This window comes from Melospiza georgiana, chromosome 2 (assembly GCF_028018845.1).
Source record: "Melospiza georgiana isolate bMelGeo1 chromosome 2, bMelGeo1.pri, whole genome shotgun sequence".
NCBI classification, from domain to species: domain Eukaryota; kingdom Metazoa; phylum Chordata; class Aves; order Passeriformes; family Passerellidae; genus Melospiza; species Melospiza georgiana.
The window spans coordinates 1,667,875-1,684,252 of NC_080431.1; the positions used below are offsets into that span (position 1 = coordinate 1,667,875).

The window sequence follows — 16,378 nt, forward strand, 5'->3', positions numbered from 1 at the left end:
CATGATGATTAAAAATCCAATTTTTTCTATGAATTTTAAGAATGGAAGAAGGAAAAAAAATCAGTTGACAGAAAGGACTTCCTTGAGATTGGTCTATCAGTACTGGCCCCAGAGTGGTGAGGGAAAACCATGGCAGGAGTTTCTTTTATTTTATTTATATTAAGCTTTATTACAGTTAGAATGTGAACTCTGAGAGAAAAATGGCTTGTGGATAAATGCCATAAATATTTTGACTTTAAAAAAATCCATCTGGAGATTGATAATACGCCAGTGGACATGAAGGGATATGAAGGGATATAGTCATGAGTAAGTCTATGATATTTCTGATATCTCATCTATTTACCTGAACTCCACACATACTCAGCAGTGGGAAAAGAGAATTTTTGGGTATAATCTCTCTCAGCTGTTAAGGGAGGTGTTTACAGCTCTCTGCTTCTCTGCACTTCTAATACAAGGAATGTGTGTCACAAAATCAGGTGGGATGTCCTCGCTGCCACTCAAAATAGACGAGATGAAAAAGCACTCTCAGGGTGTAGCTTGCTAATGCAGCAACAAATGAGAAATGCAAAATTTCAGAGAGATGCAGATAATTCTGATCCCAACAACTTTCTGATTCACCTCTCTCTTCCTTTTCCTCTGTCCTCTAGGAACCACAATCCATCTGACACAGCAAGATTGCAAGTGCCATGACTTGCTATTCCTGCTTCACTGGCACTTTGTGTCAAAAATGAGCAGGGTGCAGTGTTTTGCCAGTTGATGCTTTGCCAATTTCAGGATAATGCTAGGAGCCAGCTGTGCACATCTGGAAACTGCAATAAGCTACAGGCAGCGTGGTTTTTCCCCCATTTGAAAGCAAATTGCATTTAGAGCCAGAAAGCAAGCAGCACGCGGCAGAGTAACGACTTGCACAACAAGATGCGCTTGCTGTTGAGATCAGTACCTCTTTTTGGTGAAGGTTCCCATGACTTTTGTGCAGCTGGAGTTGTCCCCTCCACACACCCCACACTTGTCATACTGGAGCTTGGAGCCGATGATGCCGTCGCAGCCCGTTCGGACGCACTTCCCTCGCACGCAGACCGAGTTGCTGTAGGGCCGACACTCGGTGCCATCGGTGACCTGGGCAAGCAAATAAAACCTGCTTCAGACTGCCACAGAGATTTGTGGGTTTGGATCCACCTGGCAAAACCCAGTTCCTTACTGAAGTCACCAGCTCGGAGCAGGTCGCCTCCCCTGACAGACCACACTGAGCTTCTCTAATACTGATGGTAAAAAAGCAGATCCAATGTAGCACAAGGACAAAAGCAAGGACAACTAACTTTCAGTTTGGATTGCATCTGATAGAACAAATTGACCACAAGTCACATCTGTGCCACTAACTATCCTATGCTAATTGGTTCTTTAGGAGTTACTCTGGACTCCTTAAACATAGTTCAGGGTTAGACCTACTCTTTTCTCCTAATACTTTTTCCTCCAGAAAACCCCACCCCATAATGACAGAAAACTCCAGGCAGAAAGCCCTTTATCTACTACTGAAAACAAACTAGTGCAGAGAGGCCCATAATTTTCATGCATTCACATACTGAGATATGGAAAAACTTATCTCATTTTCTGGCCCTAAGTTACAACCACTGGATCAACCCATTAAATCTGATCACACTGTTAAATATTTGCATCACATGATTAACTCCTTTTCCCTGGTTGTAGAGAAAGATTTCTAAAATATATAGGACGCTTCTAAGCTGGAGCATGAAACCCTGACTGGAGCTGCCATTACCTTCTGAGAAAATACCACATAATAACCGGTTCCTTTGGCTCGGCAGGTGAGCTTGCAGACATCTCCAGGCAGTACTCCAGCATACTTGGGGACCCATTCCACAAAAGTCTTGACCCCCTTTGCATCAGACTGATAGCCATTTCTTGCTTCACACTGCTCTTGTCGGAAGGATTTAGCTGTGGAATTATTCACATCATTAGTGGCTATTTCAGACCATGCTGCAAATATCATTATGTCCATCTATTATTCCCATTTCTTTCCTACATCATTTTTAAGTTATGTCACACCACTTCTTTACTTAGAACTGGCCTTCCAAATCCCTCTACTGTTTTAGCTTGGAAATCTCCCAATGGCATAACAAACAGTAAAGGCCTAAAGTTTGCATGATTAATTTTAGAGGACTGACTTTTTTAGCTTTCTCTACAGCACCCAGGGCGAGGCGTGGGTGAAGAATTAGGATATTGTAGTGACGCTGAACGTCTTGCCTTGATAAACACAACCTGGGGAGGCCACAGTGAGCCCCTGCTGTGTGGTTTCAGGGCAGACACTCAGTGTTGGGTGTCTGTGAAGGCAGGCAGGGCTGGAGCAGGGGCACTCACCAGGGCAGATACTCAGTGTTCAGTGTCTGAGAAGGGAGGCAGGGTGGAGCAGGGGCACTCACCAGGGCAGACACTCAGTGTTGGGTGTCTGTGAAGGGAGGCAGGGTGGAGCAGGGGCACTCACCATTGGCAGGACAGGGCGTGACGTTGCAGGAGCGGTAGATGGCCCGCTTGCCCGTGCAGTACCTGCCGTTGTTCCTGGGGGCTGGGTTGTTGCAGTGCCGGTAGGCAAACTGCACTCCTCCCCCACAGGTACGGGAGCACTGGCCCCAGGGGCCCCAGGATCCCCAGTTGCCATGGCTTGAGGCCTGAAAACACACGGAACAGCAGGAGTGAGTTCGTCATCCAAGCATGAATGGAGCTGTTACCTCAAAGTCACTGCTAATGCTTTCCTCAACTGCAGGCAATTCCTTCAGCTGGCCATTCAGGGAAAGCAGGTCTTAGGAAACTTCCTTCTCCCAGCAAAGTTAATTTCTATCTTCTTTTGCACAATGATATCTCATTTGCACTGTGGGTGCAAAGCCAATGCTGGGCCTTGTTCCACACAGCCACCTTCAGCCTCTTCACAGAACACACCCACGGTTTCATGGGCTGCTCTCTTATTTTTGCTATTCCTACCAAAAAGGCTTAAACTGGCTCCAAAAGTTCAACTCCCAGAATATACTCATACTGCTAATCTGAGATTATATTAATCCAACTGTTGTGATGTGCAGGTATTGCTTGGAATTACTGGCAAGAGATGGAGTTGTTAACTTTGCTACATTGGCTATAGTATTGCAATATCATGTAGAAGCACAGAAATCCATAAAAAGGGTAAAGAAATCAATTTAAAAAGTGTTAGGAATGCTGTATCTTGATTTGAATGGCTCCCATAGTTTGCAAATATTTTCTCAAAGATCTACAAGTCCTCATCTCTTCTGTGGGTGTAACAGAAGGGGCTACTGTCTACACAGAGAATTTAGAAGTATCTGAACTGTGTAGCTGACAGCTCTCATGAGCCTGGGAATTCTTCAGATGTATAAAGTAGACAGGAGTTCTCTGTCACTGGAAGCACAAGTTTTTCCTCATCCAGAATTTATATTCTGGACTAATTTCATCTGCCCTTTTCTTCATTAGAATTAGGGACCTGGGGCCTTTCAGATAAGGGCTGTAAGTTAAATGTGAAGATGAGATTTATCTTGTTTTCTGTGCCAGGTCAGAAAGTCATGATTTACTGAATGGCAAAATCACTATATCCAGTTTTCCAGGAACGAAGGCTTTCCTTAAGGAAGAAATACACTTCCAGAACCTCAGCAGCTATTTTCCTACACCCCTCACCAACAACACCCCAATTACATGCTAAAGAACACGGCAGGTTTCAGTCTGACTCCCACAAAAACCAGCCCCTCCGAGGGATCACCTTTCCCAATTCCCCCCGGGGTAACTCACCGAGTAGTACTTCTTCTTGGTTTTGTCCACGCACTTCCCTTGGAGGCAGATCCTCCCCTTGCCACAGGGCGTTCCCTCGACGGCGGGCAGCTTCTTGGTGAGGCAGACCATCTGTCCCTGGCGCACCACGGCGCACCAGAGGCGCGAGCACACGTCCATGCCGGGGCACACGGTGTACTCGGCGCCGAACGCCAGCTTGCACTGCCGGATGGCGTCGTACGTCTGCCCCGGCAGCTCCTCGGGGCCCACGATGTGCTTCCTGGGCTGGTCCAGCAGGCAGTTCCCTGCAGGAGCAAGGCAAGGTGGTCTGTACTCGCTTTTTTACTGCTCTATTCCCTGCAATATTGTCTTGCAACAGCGAGCCTCCATCAAGGGATGGTGATACGAAAATTCTGAGGTGGCATCAGGTTTTCACAAAGTCAAACTGCTGCCACTGTGTTCTAACCCCACTGCTGAGCTGGCTGTTCCCAGCCTGAGGTGTAAATGAGTTTTCCCCAGGTCCTTTTGGCCTTTCAATCCTTTACACAAGACTCGGAACACATTCCGTGCTATTTATCGGTCTGCAATTTAAGGAGCGAGCTGGACTCATGTAAGCAAGACTCAAAGCAAGCACAGTTGTAATTTGAGTTTTAAATCAGGATGGCAGAAAAATCAAAAAGCACAGACTTGTAGCCAATGAGGCCAAAAACCCAAACAAAACAGATCGAAAAATCAAAATTTCTACCAGGTTAAAGGAAAAATATAAGCTGGGTATCAAAACAAACGTTGCCACTAAAGCTGGACTGCACTTTCCCTGTCAGGAGTGATACTTGGCTGCTTATGGAACTAGTTTGAAAACGGTTATCCATTTTATACAAAAACCCATAAATAGCAGGAAGAAAAAAATTGCATTAATGTAGAGATTTGTATTAGTGTTTTAAGGTCTGCAGTGGTCAAGATTTGTCTGCCACATTCTAAAAATGAGAATTCAAATTTATGTTCTAGGTATCTTCTGATAGCTGGGGTTTTTTTACTATTGAAAACCTCAGTTGTTGACATGCAGAACTATTTATTCAGTGTAACCTCTTTTACACTTCATGAAAGGGATATGTGGTCTGGGCAAGCTTCACTCATCCTCAGCCAAAATAACTCACCACAATTTACCTCACTTTGGAACCCACACCAGTGTTCTTCACTTGCATCATGGCTGAAAAAAGCCTATCTATAAACCCTCACTATTTACACAAAATGGAATAGAATTTCAAGCTATGGCAGGGAGTTTAAGCAAACTAAATATCCCATTTCTCAACAGCTTGTCTTTTCCTTCCAAAACACACACACTTAGTGCAACTGTTCTGTCCTTCTAAAGACTAATGCCAATTAGCCAAATTAGAAATTCTTTCTGTGTGATGACTTATAACCAAAAACTGTCTTGTAAAACCTGTACTATTTGCTGACCCTGATTTACCCTAGCCTTCTATTTCATCTGGATTATGTTGAAATTTTAATGCAGACAAGGTGTGCCAATGCTAGCTGTCATGACATAAAGATAATTAAAAATACCCTGGGTTGTTATAGTGTAAAATATTAGTGATGTGATGAGGAGTAAGGTTTTTCCTGGAGTTTCTGGACATAATTTGCTGAAGTTTTGGCAAAAGTACACTTTGTAAAAGTAAACAGCTGTGGAAATCCTCCTTCATATACCTTGTGAGGAGGGAGGATTCCACTGAAATGTGAGGGCAGTGATGGGAAGGCTGTAGCATGTCAATATTCAGTATTATACACTGCTTTTGTACCTATGCCTAAGTTTATCAAACTCCCAAGCAGAGCTATTTTTCAGTATTTTAAAACACCACAATAACACTTTGATTGGAAATACAAATTTAGAGAAAAAGGAAAGTCTCCCCTTGCATAAACCCATCTATCAGTTATTTCAGTCTCACAGGCTCACACAGCAAATGTAGCATTTTTCCCCTCCAGAACACAGGGCAATGAGTTCCAAACTTCTCCTTAACTGAGGGAAGTTGTGCAATCTCTACAAAGCCAGGTGCTCCAGCTGATCTCACACGATAAATTCAAAACTGAAGATAGGGAAGGCCCCATAGGATTTCCCACAGGAAAAAAAACATCTTTCTACGGGTAGACTGCAGCAGTGTCTGTGTTTGGACAGGGTGCAGTGAGCTGCAGGTGTTTTTGCCACCAGCTGGTCCAACCTCCTGCTTGTCATGGCCCCTGGTGGGAGGGCAGAGGGGGCTTCAATTCTCCATTACATTTCAACATCCAGAGCATATACATAACTGCTATTCCTTTTTTTTTGTCCTGGGCACCAAAGAACATCTTTGTGCCCTGGAATAGAGCAACATTGTTGGATGATGACAGTGCTAATTAAGCCATCTCATTATCTCTCTCAATGCTGTATGTAATATATCTTGGGAGAAAAAAAGGCGGCGGAACAAGATCTGTGCAGGAAGCAGATAAGCAGGATATAAATTAATTAAAATACAAACAGTCCTTGTTCCAGGTTGCACAGAGCACTAGGACTGAACACAAGCAACCATCCCACAGCCTGTTGGTTGGCATGACAATAAAGGCAATTAGTACCTTTGGAAAGGCTTTGCTAAAAGCAGATGGATATAAATGTCACTCTCCTCTGGACAGGAACCGAGCCTTTTCTTCCTAAATGTCAAACTGTTGTCTGGGGTCATATCATGAGTGTAAAAAAAATGGTGATACCATGACAGAGCTGTTTATTGTTCTCAGAGCAGGCCACAGGAGACAGGGAATCAGCACCTTGATCCTCCCCAGCCCCCTGGCTGACCTTGGACCAGACATTTCCATTGGAATTTACTCAGCTGGCTTCATGTACTGCTGGTGGCTGCAGTGCACTCAGCTGTCAGGTGTTTCACTGCCTAGCAAAATCAGTTTGTGGTGTCATTCAGCACCACTCATGTCCCCAGTGCTGCTGAGGCCACTGATTGTCACATCAAGTTTTCAAATAAATTGAAGTCAAATTATTGACTTCCACTTCAACCTGGTGGAAGTTTGTATTCTGTTAGGACAGATCTCTGATTTAAAAAAAATAACTGGGAAATTATAAATTTCTACAGAAAAGAAGACTGTTACTTAGAAAAGGTCTCTTCTTCTCATCAAGAAAAAGAGATTCCTTAAATATGCATTTGAAATCACAACAATAGCACCAGCAATACAATTAATTCTCAGAGGTTTATGGACCTACATGATGAGAGGTTCAATTGCTATGAATAATTTCATCATAGCAATAACTCTTGAAGACCACACACCTAAATGATAGCTACTCATGAACTGAGGAGAAAACAGTTCCTTACACTCTCTGAGAGGTCATTCATGGATGGTGGAAGAGTTACCTCAGTAACTCAAAAGGGAAAGTTCTCTTCATTTGTGGAAATTAATTTGGTAATATTAAATCAATGCCAGAGCAATATGGGCCATAAAACAGGATAGTACAGATTAATGGATCTAATAAAATGGAGAGAAAAAATTAAGTCATGCAGAGAAAAATATTTCAGAGAGCACTGAAATCAGCCAACAAAATATTTAAGAGCAAATCTTTACATTTAGCAGACACACCATACATTTATCCATAAGCATTTTGGTTACCATAACAACTTGATCCATTCACTCAATTATGTCATTTTTATCTCAGCATTTTGGAATTTGAGTGGTTTGTTTAATAACTGCAGTTGCTTTGGGAGCACAGTGAAGACTTTAAAATTCATTAAAGAGTGAAGCTGAAGACTATGTTTTTTCATTTCTACTTTTGGAAAACGAAATTTTTGTCCTTATTCCCAGAGGGGTAAATGTCATATTCAGCAAATAAGCTACCATAAAGTGTTCCTATTAAAAAATACAGACTGACAGTAAGAAGTAGCATGTAGGTGACACAGGGAGTGATAACACATACCATGGCCATCATCAAAGAACTCTGTGATAGTTGCTGAAGTGCACTTGGACCAGGGTTTTGAGGCATCAATGCTGGTCAGAATGGAGGACATCAGGCGCTTGTCCTCCATGGAGCCAAAGTTCTCCTCACAGAACTTGGAGTCATCATGGGAAAGCCCAAGCAAGTGCCCTGTGGAAATGAAACAAATAAATACAATTCTATGACTATCCAGAGTTTACCAGCTGGAGCTAACAGTCATGTGAGGGAAGGGAACTGTACTCATTTATATTTATCAACAATTGATTTCTTACTGTTTTTACAAATCACCTTCGGCAAGAAAAACTTTGTGAAAATGTTCTGCAACTGTCTAGAAAGGAGCTACATCTTTTTGAATAGCTAAAAATAAAATAATTTATGATGCAACTAAACAAAGGGTAGAAGAATGAATGGGAATAAAGCTGCAAAGAGCTGAAGCCTGAACTTATTGCTCAAAATGTTCAGCTTAAGCCAGAAGTTGATTAATAAGATATGCAGGGCTAAACCAAGTGCTTTAACAATAAGGACAAGACCTCCCATAAAAGCCACTGCAGAAAAAAGTCTGATGCCCTGAAAGGGACTCATTCTGCAAGATTTGGCCTTTTCTTTTTTCAGGTAAGTGAAACCATTTTTGTTTGGCAATACTTCCTATATAAGGCCAGATAAAGCTGTTTTTATGCTGCACTGAGACACTGAATATCAGGAGGTACATGTCAAGTTTCAATCTGATACAGCACTACATACAAAGACTTGCTCTGAAGAGATGACAACAGCTTTGTTTCATTCCAGACAAATGCTGCTGTTGAGCAAAATAATTCACTGCTAAGATTATTATTTCAAACTGACAGATTCCTCTGACAGAGTAACCAAATAATCAGTGCACCACTTCTAATCTAAAGAACAAACTCTCTGGAAGTGGGTTGAGCATTTAACACATTGTATTTACACTGTATTTACTGATCCAAGATTGCTCACAGTTGTAGAAATTACCTCACTGCAGAATGTTTGTGAAATAAGGCAATGAGGGTCTCTCAGTGGCAAAGGAGTTTAATTTTTAAGTCTTTGCCTTGGAACTAAGCAGCCCTGGGTGAATAAAAAAAGCTGGAGCATTGATCCAAAGAGTTTGGCTCAGTAACGTCCCATGGCACTCAACACTGGTTCAGTGTGGGATATGAATGATAGTTGGGTGCACACCAGCAACTCCAGGATGTAATTTTTCAGAGTGCTCAGCATTTTATAGCACCATTCAGAACTACCCAGAGCTCTGTGACATGGAGCTTTCAGTCCTGCAGGCCAGAACTGAAGTTTGTCACAGCCTCTGGTACCACTCTATCCATCAGGCATTTTTCTGACCTAGTGATGTTTTAAAAGCTTTGATTCCATGTTCAGTCTCATGTGAAGGGTGGGACAATACAGATGTTAAAATTCACACTATCACAATCAGCAGCCAACTATTTCCTAATTACAATACACTGTAAGTGTTTCTTGGCCTGTCAGCTTTTGCCACACCATGCTGTAAATGCCTTAAAACCAATCATCTAAAATTACCCCTTGTGAATCTTATTACAATGCATCTTTCATAGTTCTATTTCTCTAAAGTATCCAGTCTTATTTGTAAGGCCATCCTTTGAAACTTGTTTCTAGTTCCATTTCCATCTTCTATCAGAAGACAGTTTCCACCTTCTGTCAGACTTCAAAAATTCTCTACAAATTCATTTCCCACACCACTCTGCAGCACTTCACCCAAGTAAGATGCAGTTTTGTTCTCCAGACAAAACCCTTTATTGCATAACTGTACTTCACTCTTCAGGACTGTTCATTTTCTGCTAAGGACATCCCATGGAATAACTAAACAATACAATGCCCATATTCACAGCCTGTTAATGCTCCTGCAGCTTGGGCGGCTCTTGTGTTTCTCTTTCTTTTTTTCTCCTTCCTAGAGACAAATAAAAAATAGCCTTTGGATATGAGGAAGCTTGCAGGTAAATGCCAAGCTCTTCACTTTGAGCAGAGAGACTGAGGATTTCTTCCTAACACTGCTGCAGTTTAGCCTCCCTCCTCAGAAAAAGCCTGGACAGCCTCAATGGAGAATTTCAGAGTAAATAAATAAAATGAAATGCTTCTCAGACCACTGTTCAGCACAGAACATTTCATCCCAAATACTTTGGCAAAAGCAGAGGAATCTGAAACAGGGTCATCTCCTGGAAAGTGTCAGGCTACTGAATTCACCTTTAATGAGAGAGCAGCATAACTTCTCTGCTTTACAGTGATAAATGGGGTGAGCTGAGGACACACCTCATTAGCAGCCTTTACTTTGTCATATTAAATCAGGCCATTGTTCCAGTGCATGACAAGAACCAAGTCACTTACTTGGCAGTCTTCAGCCTCCTGGAGGAGAAGCTTCTAAAAGTATTTGTGATTCTCCCTCATTATGTTTAAAATTTTCAAAAATAATTTAAAAAATCCATCATGACAAGGAAAGAAACAGTAAGTAGTGAATAATTTCTAAAAAACATAATTCTGATTGTCAGTATCTGGGCTTCTAAATTAGCCCCCTGTGATGTTAGTGAGGATAATACCATTAAATATATGGATTTTAGCTCTCCATACTGATTTGCCAGTTAATTTTGTATGCATGTGTCCTGGGGTGACAAACACTTACATTCACTTACAAACACTGTGAATGCAACTCTCAAAGGATTTTATGGAGCTAGAATTCCTAATTCCTACCACAACCTAAATTTCTCCCTGTTCTAACTTTGCCTTTTAAGGCACTCTGACCAGACTTAGAAGTGATTAAAGCATATGACATACTCCCAATGATGCTGCAATCTGGTTTTGCATTTCATTAAAAAGAATCAAAATTCAAAATGTCACAGAACTGTGTAATCTCTAAATACAGCCTGGCTAAGGTTTGCTCTTTTTAGCACAGAAGTGAGAACAGCAGTGTCCTTTAACACCTGTACCCTTCATCCTTCTGCATCCAAAAATTAAGGGAGGGACACTTTCCTTCCTACTTCGAGAAGTCTCTTCCCACCACCCCTCATATGCATAACCCTGCTATGTTATTACATGACATTAGGGGGGTTTCTGGCATTTTCTGGTGGGGTGCTTCCCTTCCAAATTGGAAAGGCTGATCCTTCAAGTGACCCTGCATGGAAGCAGAGCTCTGGAGAAAGCTCTGGTCAGAAGTCAAGACTCTGTGAAAACAAATCTTACACAGAAGACTTTTGAAAACAATGCCAATTTTAGCCCCAACCCATTTTGTACCAGTACAAATGTCAAACTGAGCCATTGAAGAAAAAGAAAAGGCTCCCAGCAGCTGTGTAAAACGATGACTGATTGGGAATGGGTTCGTAGATTATCTGCTGTTTTCTACTTAATGAAGCATCTTACTGGTGCTGACAGCTCCCACTGAGTGAAAATGACATAATACAATTTTACCAGCAGGATGGTGTTTAGTTAAGTTATGCTGTAGGAATGCACAAAATGGTGAAGGAAACAGATGGAGGGGAGGCAGGGTTTGCCCTCTTGTAGCCAAGGAGGAGATGGCCTGCTTGTAAATTCACCTCCAACTCCAAAAAGACCAACAACCCAAATGGAGTGACTGACATCCTCCCCTCACAGCTTTCCCTGCTGAAGGCCAACACCTGCTACAGCCAGCAGGAAATAATAGCTGCAAAGGGTTCCAAAATGATCCCTACACCTTGCAGGAATGGGGGGTATATCCCTAACACAAGGTGGGGATGTTTCAGAGTCAGTTACAACTTTGATCCTCTCTGAGGATCAGGACACAAGAGCCCTGCAGGGAAATCAGGAGTGCGCCAGAGCTGTGCTGCATGTGTGGTGAAGTAGATCTCTTATTCCCAGCAACACTGGGAAACAAACCAAAATCACAGAATATCCTGAGCTGCAAGGAACCCACAAGGATCATCCAAGTTCACCTCCTGGCCCTGCCCAGGACAGCCCCAAGAATCCCACCCTGTGCCTGGGCGCATTGTCCAAACACTTCTTTGAGCCTGGATATTTCTTAATATACAGTTCTAGACTATCTGCAGAGGTTCTCTGAGTGAACACCATGCAAAATTACTGTCATACATTTCTCACTGGCATTTCAAGCATTAGAAACAAGAAAACAGAAAATATCCACAACATACAGCAAGCCAAGCTTTGCTAAAGCACAAACCAAGCTGGGTCTCCTGGAAAAAAGCCACCTGCTTATGGACAAGAACTTGGACAGAACGTCAAAAAGCAGCTCTTGCACTCCCTCTGACCACAGGAGACATGCAAGGTGACACAGCAGGCTGGAAATGCTGCAGGCATTGTAATTTGTTTTCTCAGAGGAGCTCAGCTCAGATGAAGCACGTGTTTGCCAGTGAGGTCGTGCCTTTCACCTCATTTCCAGCTGGGACAACTGGGGAGCAAAAGAAGGTCAAGAGATTTGCCCAGGTTCCCCTGTGAGTCCCTGGCTCTTGCGGGATCAGGGCTCAGGAAGCTCCTGGCTCAACATTCCTCGGGCTAACAATCACCAGCCCAGACCTCTGCATCAGCCTCCTGCTCTCCCCTTGGCTGAACAGCGATCGCACGCGGGAACTCTGCCAAAACAAAACCATTTCTTCTGGCATGGGCTGTTTTCCTAACTCCTGTGAGTTTCTGACTCCTTCTTAAGAACTTCATGCTGCTATCGCTCAGGAATCCTCTTGAAGTCATGATGGGCCTAAGCAATAGCAATTAATAAAGCTGGTGGTTTTTTTAATAAACAGAAGTGATTTGAATTACACAAGCTTACAAAAAAAAGCATAGAATATAAAACTAGACATTCCTCTTTTTTTTTATTCTTGAACTTTACTTCCAGTTTTCTTTTCTTTGACTGCTACCCGCCACTTATGAAAGAAAAAGGATTTAAAAAATCACTCTCTCTTTTAAATCTCCAGCCCAGAGGCAGTTTTTAATATTTCTGGCTTAAAAGAGTTCTTCAGACTCAATGAAACAATATAGTCTGGAGTGCAGCTTCTTCTCAGGAGCAGACATTAAAAAAAAAAGCCCCAATCAGACATTTACCCACCAGTGCTGCAGACTTTACACAAAACAAACCTGTGCTGAGCTGGCTTGTTGTAACAGACTTGAGGGAGATCACAGACCCATCAGCCCTGTCAGACAGGCAATTTCCAGGCAATCAGAGACCACTGTGTCCACACAGACTTAAAATAATCATTAACAAGATGTGGCCTTGGAGGGCCACACTGCACTAATTAATGGGGCATGCAGAAGAGAAATATTCATTTTAGTGAAGAAGCAGGAGCTGGTGACACCTATTTCACACCTGTTCAACTCAGAGCAGCTTGGAAAGAACACAATTCACAGCAGCTCATGGTAAATGAATGGATCTGTGGGAGTACACAGAGCAAGAATGTAAAAATTGCATTGTCTGCTGCACCAGAAGCCTCCCTCCACAAAACCTACATTATTGGATTGGTATTATCTACCTGCCAAGGAGGAAAGCAATCCCACTCTACCCTGCAGTCTGGAGGCCCAGGCTGAACACTGAACTTCTTATAGGATCATAACATCAGAGATCACTTAGGCTGGTTGGAAAACACCATTGAGCACAACCATAAACCTAACACTGCCAAATGCACCACTAAACCACGTCCATAACATATTTTTTGATAATGACTGCTGTGAAATATTAGGCAAAACACAGAGTTTTACAGCTTGCTTTAAGCACCATGTCGGCTGCAGGTGGAGCAATGATATATTTTATATAACATTATAAGGCAATAAAAACATTGCTGGGCAAGCCAAGAATTTTTATTCAAAATTTTAACCAGCAACCTTTTAGACAGCTGATGTTTGCTTTTTGAGACATCAGCTTAATTTTCTGCCCCACCTTCAGCTCTTGTGAAGGCTTAGTTTTGTCTGCCCACCTTTTACTCTTAATCAAAAGGAGTATGTTTATGAAGGCTTAATTTGAGAGCTTTTGCAAGCAAGAAATTAAGACAGAACATTGAAAAAAAAGGTTCAAAGAGGAGGAATCAAGCAATTTTCCTGATGTATGTCAGCAGAGAAGAGTTAAATGAGTGTACTCTTTGTTTTTCTTTTGTTGTTTTAAGAAAGCAAATCTGCCTAATTGTGATTACCTGGATATTTGCCTAAACTTCATCTGTCATGAAGGAAACCTAATATGAGACTCAACCTCCACAGTTTTTCTCATGTGGCTGTGAGACTCTGTGCCCTTGGCAATGCATCCCCCTTGAAATGAAAGGCTCCAGGAGATTTGTAGCTGTCAGGTCTGAAGCTTGTCTTTATCTGCTTTATCTTGACAGCCTGGAAATCAAAGGGCTGCATGTTCAGCACAACATGGCAAAGGAAAGATCGCTGTCTTTAGTTACTTTTGAGTGTACACAAAATGAGCACATGCGGCAAAACAAGGAGTGGGAGGATTTTTTGACTCTTCTACGGACATCAAAAGACTCCTTTAAGTATCACACACGTTGTTCTCAGGTTCATTTGTTATTGAAGGAATCAGAATCAGAGTTTGCTGTAAAAGTTAGACATGGTATTCCTTCCTCAGTGGCCTGCAGCTCAAACACAGCTCAGGCTCTGAATGAACAGCTCCAACCTACTCACAGTTCATGGTATTCTGATGGATTTTAGTGAACCACCTGAGCAGAGATACCAGGAGCAATATCTCACTTCTAAAATGCCTTTTTTACAGAAAATTGTGCTCTCTAACACATTTTGCTGACAGTGCTCACAACACTTGTGTCCCCAGTGGTGACAGAGGCCACAGAATGATGTCATGCTAGAAATGATTTGCTATCAAACCCATTATTTAATATATGAAGAAAATTCCTGGCTGTGAGGGCAGTGAGGCCCTGGCACAGAAAAGCTGTGTTGCCCCATCCCTGGAAGTGCCCAAGGCCAGCTTGAAGCAACCTGGAATAGTGGAAGATGTCCCTGGCCATGGCAGGGGGTGAAACTGGGTAATATTTAAAGCCCCTTCCAACCCAAACCATTCCATGATTTCTGAGTTTTAGTTTCTGTGCAGCCCCTTGGGTTCAGGCATTACACAGCCCAGCTGTGGAGGATGTTGTGATAACTCCTCATAACCACAGAAAGCGATGCTGAGCAGAGACCCTGGAAAGGCATGCTGTGCATCCCTGTGCCCTGGGGCGGGATCAGCATCCCCTGAGCCACAGCTGCCTCAGCCAGATGGCTCCTGAGAACCTCCAGAACCGGAGCCTCCCCAAGCCCTTCGCTCCTGCCCTCAGCTGCCCTGCTCACATGGCTTTGGCTAATGCTTAAAGCAAATCTCCCCTGCTGCATTTCAGGCCATTACCCCTTGTGCTGTCCCAGGTGGACATGGGGAATGATTTATTATGCAAATTTTTGCAGCAATTTTTAAAACGTATTTGAAGGCTGCTTTTATCCCACCCTTCGGCCTTGCCTCCCCCAAAAGTCACATGTGAAAGATAAAAGGCAACTAATGAACAAAGGTTTAATTAGTTCCACGCAGCAATGCTAAAGCTATAGCCTAAAAATAAAACACTTGGAAAGAACATCAGTAAACCATATTACTCAGGAGGACAGAAGGAGTAACTGCATGCCTGAGTGTTTGTGTAACAGAGGAGTAGGAACATTGCAAAAGGTCAAATGAACATTATCACTGAGAAAAAAAGGCTGTATTGCCTCTTTTTAAAAAATTAAGTTTCTTAAGATTGATGGAAAGAACAGAGATAAATATAATTTAAAATGTTAGACCCATGTAACTCCCACTGAGCTGAACTGGAGCTTGGCCTGCTTGAAGGCTGCAGGAAGGATGCTTTTGTACTTAAGGACCAGATTCTTATTAAGGACTCAGGAGATTCTAGATCAAAACCCAGGTTTAATTCTTGGCTTTCCCTGGGATTCCCTTTGTGATTTGGGGAAATGTCCTATTGATAAAACAAGCAGCAGCTCCTCTTACATCCCCCCCATGAACTCTTCTCATTTTGCTTTTGTAGATGGCAAACTGTTTAGGATGGTGGTAAGGCTGTGCCAAACTCAGTAGGACTCCAGCACAAACCTCTGACCATGACTGTACCTCAAACACAGCACCAGCTGCAAAACATGGAAACATCCCATCACAAAATATGTCAAATGTAATCCCAGCTGACTGACTGTGCCTGTGGCTGGTGCTGGATCATGCTGACCTTCACTTGTTTGTAATTCAGCCCTGTCAAAGTAACAAATCTCTGATCCAAAAGTCCAGTGCCAATCTCATTGGTTTGGCTTCCTGATGGTTATTTTAATAAGGGACAATGGAGAAGCAATGTAGTGCTGCCCTATGAAAAACATTAAATAACTGCTGAGGTTATGAGCAATCCTGGGTTCTTTACTGCTCTCCTCCACACGTCCCCAAGCGGCAGGGAAGTGCATGAAGCAAGGAAACATCATTTTATGCAGACAATAGGCTGCTGATAACAAAGGCTTGGAGAATGCCTGTGTACTGTGCCCAAGCTCAGACAGCTCTGCAGAGCTCTGCAGGTCTGGTTGAAGGAGCTGCTAGAAATAAAAAAAAAACATCCATATGCCACAACAAGGTGATGACTTCAGGCAAGAATCCAGGGGGTTATTTCTGAGAAAATGAAGCTACTGCTG

The 16,378-nt window shown here is 42.7% G+C and overlaps 1 protein-coding gene across 1 annotated transcript in view; it reads right to left on the minus strand.

Annotated features, from left to right (window-relative positions):
* Positions 1 to 16,378, minus strand: part of ADAMTS5 (ADAM metallopeptidase with thrombospondin type 1 motif 5) — a 38,460-nt gene that overhangs the window by 8,976 nt on the left and 13,106 nt on the right. The window contains exons 3-7 of the mRNA XM_058043475.1: positions 7,721 to 7,888; positions 3,802 to 4,085; positions 2,498 to 2,681; positions 1,775 to 1,950; positions 941 to 1,116 (exon numbers count right to left, since the gene is read on the minus strand). Of these exons, the coding sequence (XP_057899458.1) occupies positions 941 to 1,116; positions 1,775 to 1,950; positions 2,498 to 2,681; positions 3,802 to 4,085; positions 7,721 to 7,888 (988 nt within the window). The remainder of the gene's footprint in view (positions 1 to 940; positions 1,117 to 1,774; positions 1,951 to 2,497; positions 2,682 to 3,801; positions 4,086 to 7,720; positions 7,889 to 16,378) is intronic.